Source organism: Pocillopora damicornis, chromosome 11 (genome assembly GCF_964200805.1).
Source record: "Pocillopora damicornis chromosome 11, jaPocDami1.2, whole genome shotgun sequence".
Classification (NCBI taxonomy): Eukaryota; Metazoa; Cnidaria; class Anthozoa; order Scleractinia; family Pocilloporidae; genus Pocillopora; species Pocillopora damicornis.
Genome location: NC_142680.1, coordinates 1,383,575 through 1,394,646, shown reverse-complemented (window position 1 = coordinate 1,394,646; position 11,072 = coordinate 1,383,575). Strand labels below are relative to the sequence as shown.

Genomic DNA, 11,072 nt, shown 5'->3' with positions numbered 1-11,072 from the left:
TTTTATCCCTATATAGCTGTATCACCTGTCGTCAAATTTCGTTCTGGCGAATCAATGCCGGGGTATTGTACAACCTTCAAACTTTTCGTTTTTGATGGTTTGACTGAAAGCTGAAACTTTATCGTTTCGATGACGTTTTTTTTTTTCTGAAATGGTACAGAAGATAATGTATGTCCTATATCTCAAAATAGAACCCAAAGTATTTTTTACATGTTGAATTAATGATTAATGTAAGGGATTTTGTAATTTGTGAATTGTTATGGTTTTAGAAAGGAATATGAATAAATTTTTGTTCCTTCTGAAGTAATTTCTTCCAAAGAATCGACATAACAATAATGCTAACATTTGAACACGATAAAAACTAAAAAATAGAAAGCAATAAATAAAGGGAACAGAAAATAAAAAATACGGTAAATAAAACGAATTTGACTTTATCTTTCTGACTCCTTGTGGTAATACCTGATGTATGGCCTGACACGCGATCTTTGTTATTTTGCATGACACGCGATCTTTGTTATTTTGCATGAAAGTTTTTATGATAATGAAGGGAGATATTGCACTTTAATTTTTGGAACAAGTAACATGTTGTGGTCAAGAAGAAGGATTTTGTGCAAACAATCGGATAAACATAGAAAACAGATAAAATCATGAAAGCAGCACATTGAAGATAATCAAGCCGTTTACACATAGTATAATTCTTTGAAGTTTCATTTAATATTAGAGCGTTGTTCCTGAGGTCAGAGCGGAAAAACATATTTTGGAATCTTTGTAGATTCATAAAATATTGGCACAAATAATTTCGCTGCGCATCATGACTGTTACTGTTATTATCATCATCATCTTCTCTATCATTAGTATGTTATTGATTTTCCAGGGGTTACTATTTTCAACAGGAACCATTCTCTGCTTCATTTTAAGAAAAGCTCTTTGATGCAAATGATTAACCATCTTGTTTTTGTTGAACTGAGACTTCAAGTCTGGAATAGCGGTTAAGCACCACTCTTCGGAGAAATTTCTTTATTTCTGTTCGGCAAAGAAAAACCAAAACAGTTATTTCATCAATAATTTAACTTAGTTGTAAGACCTTCTCGAAAGTTCTTATGTAACGAATAGACTTAAAACAAGCAGAAATTAAAAGAGAAAAACAAAGTCAGCATGCTGCCAATTTTTTCCTTTACTTGCTATTGGTGGATTAAATGTTCCTTCTTTTTTGTGATCATGATGCTTTGCTTTAGTTTTACTGTCACCGTTGTGAGCATTTATGATTTGAGGAATGTTACGTGAGGTGGCCAAAACAATAATTTCTTTTCCGAAATATGTGGCTTCTCATTCCTTTCTTTTTGGTATGTGTATAGTTCTTATATAATGAGAAGTAACATTTTAAATTAAGTTGCTGCCTTTAATTCTCAATATCTGTGTAAAACGGTTTTACTAAAAACACCTGCTCCAGTGTGAAGATTATTTCCCAACCTATTAGATGTTTTCTAAGAGTTGTTCTTCTTCTCTCAGTTTCGAAATGGAAAGAACTAGGTCAGCTTGTCAATATTATTTTTTTCAAATTTACTTCATTAGGAAAAGTCGATTTCATGGGATGCTTTGAAGTTTATTTTCCTTTCATCTATCATCTTTCATCATCCTCGAGTAGGATGAAAAAAACACGCTGAAAATATATATTAATAGAGTAAAATTTACAACTTCTCGATGTTTCCTAAAGTCTCTTACGTCATAAGTAGACGCTATAGTGATACGTTTTTAGCCCAATCCACATTAGACATCACTGATTTTTCCAGAAAAATTATTTGATTCAGCTGGGAAAAAGTCCGAGAGAGCCTGATCAATTCATGTAAAAATCACATCTAAATCAATAACGAGGGTCTCGACGCGAGACCAACAGATAAACGTAACTATTTTCTAAAGAACACCTCATTCTTTTATCTGTCAATGGAGTAAGTGGGATTTGGTAAAAACCAGTATTCCACAAAGGAACTTAAACAATATCGAGCCATATCTCCGGAGGGCAAAATTTGATTTATCAATAAGAGATGAGGACATTGGAAAAGAAAATTCCTCCGCTCCTCTCCAACTAATGATTTTTCTTGCATTTTAGAATCTCGTGTGTATACTGCGTACGAATGTTGCTCAACATTGCGATTCATCTTGTCTTCCAGGTATGTAAAATACGATTTTATTGAATCTATGAATTACATTCTCTTTTCCACACCATGACACTTTTGGTATAGAGGGGGGGGGGGGGGGGGAAACCTCACACACCTTGCTAAAAAAGAAAGATATGAAAACAGCGTGGAGATTATTTAGTATGATTAAGTCTTAAGAAAGATCAAACACAAAATAGACTGAACTTTTTCTCTCTGAGGACTAAAAAACCTTTTCACCATGTAAACAACTGAAGTGTTATACAAGGATTTCCAGCCGCGAGAAAAGCCGTAAAAACACACGTGAAAAAATTAGATAATTTTTTACGTGTGTTTAATATCGCCAGTCAGCTGCTGACACGTCACTCGCCTTTCGCGCCATTCGGTCAGGTTGATGAATGAACGACAAAGCCTTCACCGTTCTCAATCCAAGGTCGTTTGTAGGAATTTTTTCGGATTATGGCTGCTAAAACACCGAAAATCCGTATCACTTACAGACAGTGACGTTTTAAACTTACCTAGAGGGGAGAGAAAACAGAAATGCGAAAAGAAAAATCGAAAGTTACGTACTCAGTGGCTTTGGTAATGGCATTTCTCGCGGCAACTGGAAAATTTGCCACAGGCCGATTTTGGCCGTGTACCTGAAAGATTTCTTTTGTCGGTAAGGACCAATTCAATAACTAAGAATTTTATGTATTGATAACTAGGCTCATAGTTTGGTTTTGTAGTGATTCAACACATGTTTTCATCGTGAGTGCGCCAACACACTTTACGATCTTTATTCGGGGATTTTCGACCCCTTTATTTTAATTTATTAATAGAGTCGACTTTTCTTGACAGTAAAAGGGCTATTGTGTTTATATGATAAACAAAATAATACATGGTTGATTGTAGATGGGGAATTTCTCTTCTCGTGTTAAACGCGATATCTCACGAGTGAGTGCGCGATGTATTATTCTTTGTTTACATCACTATGCCGCTAGTTTAAATTCTGTTGACGGCCACTGATTAGCCCCCCACCGCAAGTTCTGCGCAACATAGCGACAAATTTAACTTTTGTAAATGTATAGGCTCTCCAAAATGTTGATGGTGAAGTTCCTTAACCTATCTTTACTGACATTTCGACAGCTTCCGCAAGTCCACCAGAAAATGTAACAGCGTACAACACGAGTTCGACATCGTTAGAGATCACATGGAGTACTGTTCCAAAGGACCTTGAAAATGGGAGTATACTCGGCTACAGAATTTACCTCAGGAAAATAGATGAAATCGAGACCATCACAGTTAATATGTGTTCAGAGATGTCTAGTTTTTCTTTGAACAATTTGGCAGTATTTACAAACTATTGCATTCAAATGTCTGCGTTTACCATGAGTAGTATTGGAAACAGGAGTGACTGCTTTTTTTGTTCCACTGATGAAGAGGGTTAGTAAGTAAGTTATAGTGGTTATACGTACGTTAGCTACTAGTTACATTATTAAAGATAATATTACAAATAATGGTTTAAGTGTTTTAGTGACTCTTGAATCAATTTCCTGGTCATAAGCAGCATTCCAGGTCTGTATCTACCGATTGTGTATAGAGTTAATTCTGGGATAAAGAAGCAAATGAACAGAATACAAAAGAATGCGATCTACACACCAAGCTAAATGGCGAAGAAAGATGTAATAGGATGACCGAGCGATCAAACGAACGAACAAAAAGAAAAGGGTAAAATCAACCAGGAAATTAGAGAAACCCGAAAATATTTGCATGAGACTCTGGACAGTCAGGTAGTGAGTAGGAATGCCGTAAGGATCACGTAGATAATATCAGTCATGGATGCTAAACTTATTTTAATTTTTTTTATTATTTAGCCCCAGGTCATCCTCCGGCCGACCTATCAGTGTTCAACACCAGTTCAACCTCCATCAAAGTTGAATGGAGTCCAGTCCCAGCAGAATTTCGTCGAGGAATTATCCTTGGGTACCGTGTTTTTTTGACCAGGTCCGCACAAAACGGCCGTGGAAGACGAAAACGTGACTTGTCACCGAACGGAAACGTAACCTGCAGCGAGACGACAAACCTTACCACAGAATTTCAAGGTCTTGAAATGTATTCCAATTATTGTGTAGAGGCTGTCGCTTACAATCGGGTTGGAGAAAGTGGAAGGACAAACGTAACATGTACATTAACAGACGAAGCAGGTATTTTAAAATACATTTTTATCCCTTTGAAACACCTCATCGCAGGCCTGGAAGTGAAGCGAATTTGCAATCGTATTAAATTTTGGCAGTTTTCTTTTTAAGTACAAAATGTTAAATGGAGGAAACAAAGGGGGGAGGGGGCGGGGAGAGGTCCTGAACATATTTCACACACGAATTTTAGAAAACTTCACGTGTCGGTTTCTCATTTGGACCTCAATCACGTGTCTCTTACATACCCTTTTCCCCCCTCCACGTGGAGTTATCATATTTGATTGATTGAATGATTAATTTTTAGTCCCCAGTCTAGCGCCCAGAAACCTAATTGGCCACAACACCAGCTCGACAAGTCTGGTTATTGGTTGGAGTTCAATTGAAGCGAAATTTATTCACGGAATACTCTTGGGTTACAAGATATTTTATCGAAGATCAATTGAGCCTGATACTGCTTCTCAAACTTTAAGCGTTAACGCAGAAACATTAAGGAAAGGAATCAATGGATTGCTAAAATATACGGAGTACTGCACAAAAATAGCAGGCTTTACCAGAAAAGGAGATGGAAAATTCACAGACTGTTTGAACATTACCACAGCTCAGGACAGTAAGTGAAATGCAGTTAGACTAACGTCAGATTTTAATTTAAACCAATAACGAAATAAAAAGGTTCAAAGCTTGATGAATAAACCAAAAGGAGCTTTGAGTGGAAACAAGGGACGAGCGTAAAGGGTGGAGAAACCGTGCTCTATACAACGCATGACTTGTTTGTGCTCTTGCCTCTGATTGGTGTAGATGTGGCCAGGTTATCAAAGCAACGCACAAGGAAGTAAAAATAAACAAAGAAGGAGACTAGAACTTGGCGTGATAACGGATCTTGTTTGATAAATTTACCAGCTTTATTTAGGCCGCTTTATGTGATTCTGATTATATTAATCATTTAGAGCCAAGCTCTGCACCTCCCTCTGTTGTTGCGTCATCGTATGAAAGTCCGCACAGAATAACATTGTCGTGGGAAGCTTTACCTCAAGGTGAGATCAACGGAAGAATGACTGGCTACCAAGTGGAATATCAAATGATTGATCAAGGAGGAGAACCTGTACCTATTTCGAAGACGTTTTCAGAGTTGGTACTACCGAACATGAAGTCTTTTGTACTAAACAACCTGTCAGTTTTTACCTCATTCAAGTTTAGGATTGCAGCCGTGACAGAAGCTGGTATAGGAGTTTTTAGTGAAGAAGTTATCGGAGGTATGTATATAATTTCCTGTTGGGCTTGAAGTGTTTCTTGTAAGATTTTTAGCTCGAATAAAAGACAAGACCAAACAACAACATCTACAGCAAAACAAAATGACTTTGTATTTCGCAAATTATGAGCGATATTCTGAGAAGCAAGAGGAGGAAAGAGTCAATAATTAATTTAGCAATTGCAATCTGTTGCAGAAACTTGTCGTTGCGAAAAAGGATTCTCAACAACGTTGAAACCGACTGCCCTCGATGAAAATGGAGTGCTTCGTGAAATAATCATCGATGTTATCGAACAATCTTGTGGCCAATGTCAGGATTACGGCAAAACGCAACTTAGGATTGTAGAGAAAAATAAAACTGAATCAGAAGTGAGCTTCCCCGTCACGGCGAGTTCAGTACGAGTCAGTGAGTTCAGCAAATACATAGCTGTGATTCAAGTGCCAGGGATGTTGGTTATCAAACGACGAAATGATAACCCTGGGATGTACCAGAAAGTTTTAAAGTCGTCAGTCTTCGATAACTGGCCAATATTTGTTTTCGCTTTCTTGACTATGGTACTTGCTGGGATGATCATTTGGATTCTTGTAAGTTTTGTCAGTTGCCTTGAGACATTTTGAATTCTTTTCGAGTATATAGTTTTATTTATGAAACGCTGGGGATTTTGGGACATTGAAAAAGGAAGGCAGATATTATAATCGACGTTTGTTAGAGCATTTAAATCCCGGGAGCACTACTTTCAATTTGCTCAGTACCTCACACCCAGTCTTGCTCTAAGAACTCTTCCAAAGTTGGCTTAAGAGTCTCGATCCAATTCAACCAAAGTTATTTAATGTAAACCCAACAAAAAGAGTAGAAAAAGCGAGGGCGTGGTTAGGGAAGGGGGGTGACCTGGGCTGCCCGTTACGCCCCCCTCCCTTTTAAGACTTATTTTTAGTTAAACACGGTATGTTGGTCTACGTGAAAATCTGATGAGTACCCTCTGTTTGACATTGTGTGACCCCCCCCCCCCCCCTATTGAAAAGTCTTGGCTACGCTCCAGTAGAGTGCATGTAGTTGAAGGTACTATAGAAATATTTTCATTGATATTTTATCAAACAACACCCAGATTGAATACTTTCCCCCACCTTAATAGACACAGTATCGTTTTGGGTGATTTGCTATGTCTTAAATCTATATTCTTAGGACTTTAGTGAGAAAGGAGACTCCTTTCCGCGCTCGTTTATCAAAGGAGTAGCAGAAGGATTCTGGTGGTCCTTTATAACCATGACGACAGTTGGGTATGTCATCATAGATACCAGTTGTAATTACTATTTTGCAAGCAGTGTGTGGGACATCTTCTCCTATTAACCCACTTGTCTTCCTCTCCTCTGAGTAGGACAGTGTCCCCAGTAGCTTTAGATGTTTATATTAAGAGCTAGTATGTAGAAAGATAAGTTCTCATCGTTGTATATACAATTAATTTTCAAACTGGTACTTTATTCTTATGAAAGCTTGTTCCTTTTTCAGTTACGGAGACCGCTTCCCAAAAGGTGTTTTGGCAAAGGCATTTGCTATTCTGTGGTTTCTGGTTGGACTTATTATCTTCACATTTTTTGGCTCTGCGGTAACGGCACTGATGACAGTTACTGTAATCACAGGGGGCCCGACTTTAACGCAAACAAAAACAAAGGTAACAATAAATTGAAAATTCATATAATTATAGCTTCTCGATTTTAGTAGGAAACAAGAAAAACTATTGCATAACTTATTGTGTTGAAAGTCCACTCCACATCTTTGCTATTCTTTTATTTGCCAGATCTATTGTAAATAATTGTGCAGTTTGAGCCAAACAGGGGAAATAATCAATGGTGTTCTTTCTGGGCGAGTGTAAGCACAGGGAATCATTTTCCTCAAAAATAAATTTAGGTTTTAAACACTATACACTATAGTAAACGAAACTGGAAATGTCCACTATGTATTAACAGCAGCACATACGCATAAGCAATATGTCTAAACTAGAATCTCTTATGTCATAAAAAGCATGATGCAAAATTCATATAAATGTCTATTCGCTGCAACAAAAAAGCTGAAAAGCCAATAGAAATGGCAAGCGTTATATTCCTATTTAGGATGTTAAAGAATCCACTTTTAACAATTCAGATTACCAGAATTTCGGCAAGACCTCTTTAATAAGAAAAGGTTTATGTTACTTTGTTTTTAGGTATCAGCTGTTGCTAATTCTACTGAGTTCAACCTCGCAGCCAAAACTCTGAGCGGAAAATGGGAGATCGGTATGTCTTAACTCAACCACAAGCCTTTTATTAGACCCTATATTTTATTTGTATTCGTACTTATTTGATTATAACTGCGCTTCTTCGTCTTCTGCGTCACTCGTGGCGTAACTGGCTCTTAAACCGAAAACGAACCAAAGAATGATACTTACGTTTAATTATTACTACAGGAAAACCGTATGGCACCATTGAGGATCTTGTTAATGCACTACGATTTGGTAAAACTGACGCCATTTTTGTTGACATGTATTTGCCGACGAAGAGACCAGACTGGTTCAATGGTTCCTGGTATGAGGTGGAACACATTGTTGAAACTGATATGTCTTACGGAATTGTTCTCCGAGGACAAGCTATGAAACTGCACAGAGCTCTGAAAGATTTGATTAGACAGAATAATGTGCAATCCAAATATCTTAGTTCTGGGGATGAAACTGCGGTAGGCTTAAAATCAGTTTCTTTTCCCTATATAGAGGAAAGAATCTCGAGCGACTCCTTTGTCATTTTTATTTGTAATACTGTTCTATCTTTCTTTCCTCGAATGGGTACTTTTTCTTCTGAAGATTTGGGTCGCGAGGCCGAGAGGCCGAGAGAAAATAAATTCTAATTTCATACATTCACGTTTTCCGACGAAAAAAATATCAAAGCCGAAGATTCGCGGCGAACCTCACCCAGTTGCGATTCAATCCGTTGACTCCTAGAGTGACTGGCATCTAATTTTCCTTACAATATCATCCCTGAATCACACAGTAAGGTCATGAGAATAAAGGAAATAATCACCAACTAAAGAAGCTCTTGGTTGTTGAAGACGTCCTCTCTGTCAGCACCTTAGTAAATGTAGAGCGACTTGGTGAGGATGATGTGCAAACTTCTGTCTGAAATAAACCTAGAATATATGATACCTCAACTGGAGAGCTAAAATTATGGGGGGAAGTTCACTGGTGAGCCCCCATTCCTGCAGGTTGATGGTTAGAGCTGTATCTCTCTCGTACAGGACAGTTACAATTGTAATGTAGTGTTCATGTACCTTTGATATATACCAATAGGTCGTCGCACCTGTCCATTCCCATGATACAACGTTCTTTGAAGTCAACAGTCCTTTCTTCATTGTGACAATCCTTGCAATAATTTCCATGTTCAGTTGTGCCGTTGTCTGTGGGCTCATGTATGAGATTCTACGTCGAAGAAGGGAAAGGAAACGTGCAGGTGGGAAGTTTCGTATCTCGTAATGGACCAGTCACTGTTCGTCACCCTGGGGGGAGAATAATAAAGGGGGTATTAAAGAAACTTGATAGCCATTTGGGGGGAGGGAGGAAATCCTGAGGATTTTGGGGGGATCACTTTGTTTTCAGGAAAAACTGAGGGGGGAAAAGTCGTTGCCAACAGGGTATAATAAAGGGGTATTAAAGAAACTTGACAGCCATTTAACCTCCTTTGGGGGGGACGAGGAAATCCTGGAGATTTTTGGGGGATGACTTTGTTTTCAGGAGGAACTGATGGGGGGACAAGTTGTGGCCAACAGAGTATAATAAAGGGGTATTAAAAGAAACTTGACAACCATTTAACCTCCGATGGGGGGAGAGAGGAAATCCTGGAGATTTTTGGGGGATGACTTTGTTTTCAGGAGGAACTGATGGGGGGACAAGTCGTGCCCAACAGAGTATAAAGGGGGACTAAAGAATCTTGAATGCCATTTAACCCTCAATGGATTGGGGGGGGGGGGGAGGGAGGGAGGGAACATAAGATTTTTATATAGAGCTTTATGGTGGGGATCAGATGAACTTTATCGTGACGTGACCAAAATCTACGGACACGCCAGGCAGCAAATATAGGTCAGCATGTTGACGTGACGAGAGACTCTGTTAGACTGGACTTATTTCACAAATTTCATTTCACGATAAACGTTACCTAAAACATATTTGGTTAAGGAAGGTTTTTAAACATAGAATTAATCAGTTTCCTGATCGAACTCATGTTAAGTCCAAAATTTTTCATAAACCTCAATCTTGGAACCTATAGATTGAGATAATATGTGATCTGTGTAACAATTAAATTACATGGAGTTTCCTGAACGTTGCATCTGCTGGGAAAAATTGACTATTTTCTTCATTTCAGCTTTGTCAAAAAGGAAGAAAGAAGCCTTGTCCTATGAGCTTCGCGAAGTGGTCCAAGCATTTAGAGATTCGTTCTCAGCCAGATTTTCCGCTATGAAGAGAAAACACAAGAGACAACTGAAATATCTGAGAAAGATAAGGGGCGGAGTCATTCAAACTTACCTGTGAACAGACTGCTGAGGAATTAATTGTCAGTTTTTAGTGAGAAAAACAAGACCCACCGTCGAAAAAATGAGAATTTATGACACTTTAAAGTATTCGCCAATAATTTCATGTCCAGGTCGCGCACGTTTTAACCGTAGATTTTAAATGTGACCTTAAGAATCATGGGTAGAAGAGAAGTAGTATTACGTGTTTAACAGTATGAAAAAAATAGCGTTACGCCGTCCAGCAGCGTTGAGGATAAAAGATTTTATTATTGATGTTTAGAAATGAGAGACCTCTAATAGCTTTTGACAATTAGTTGTAGTCATTTCTTTTCGACGGAGATATTTTCCATAATTGGAACAAGATTTCTCGAAAAAGGAAAACACTAATTTGTTGTACAAACCAAAATAATGGAGATACGGAGTAAATGGTCTCCAGAATCTTCGGAGCACTTTAGTTTAAGCGTTTGAGCATCTTTTGAATTGAATCGTGATATGTATTGCTGTGTCATGAGTATTTTCATCTGCTAATGTATGCACAGATGACAAGCGGTAATTACACGACGTCAGTAAACTTGTTATGATCAAATACTATCCTCTGTAAAGTCGAAGTTGATAATTTGTCGAAGAGAAGAAAAGGCTTTTACGTGTAACTCATGGTATTGTCATCGTGCTCTCTTAAATGGGCTTAAATTCTACTTAGTAGAGTACTTAAATCTTTTATTTTCTTCATATGCTGTTTCCGCGCCAATTTGATCTAGTTATTAATTTGCCAACAAAACATACAGTCAAAGTGTAATGTTAATAGAAAAAGTCATTCCTTTCCTAAAATTAAATGCCTATTTCATACACTGGTGTCTTTTCAGATAAACTAGCGTCAATATTATCATCATTATCTGTCAGTAAACGTGTCTATCAGAAGAAGAAAAGTTAACAAAATTTCGGCCTAAAATTCGAATTTGCAAGTC

At 37.8% G+C, this 11,072-nt stretch overlaps 1 protein-coding gene across 1 annotated transcript; it reads left to right on the top strand.

The window, feature by feature from the left end:
* Positions 1–1,236: 1,236 nt before the first annotated feature.
* On the top strand, positions 1,237–10,953 carry LOC113681534 (uncharacterized). Its single transcript, XM_027198633.2, has 13 exons — positions 1,237–1,343; positions 2,108–2,168; positions 3,282–3,578; positions 4,010–4,339; positions 4,635–4,937; positions 5,275–5,580; positions 5,773–6,161; positions 6,760–6,854; positions 7,084–7,246; positions 7,778–7,847; positions 8,018–8,283; positions 8,891–9,050; positions 9,960–10,953. The coding sequence occupies exons 1-13, from the start codon at positions 1,317–1,319 to the stop codon at positions 10,124–10,126; spliced, it is 2,634 nt and encodes an 877-aa protein (XP_027054434.2). The 5' UTR covers positions 1,237–1,316; the 3' UTR covers positions 10,127–10,953.
* The last annotated feature ends 119 nt before the right edge of the window (positions 10,954–11,072 follow it).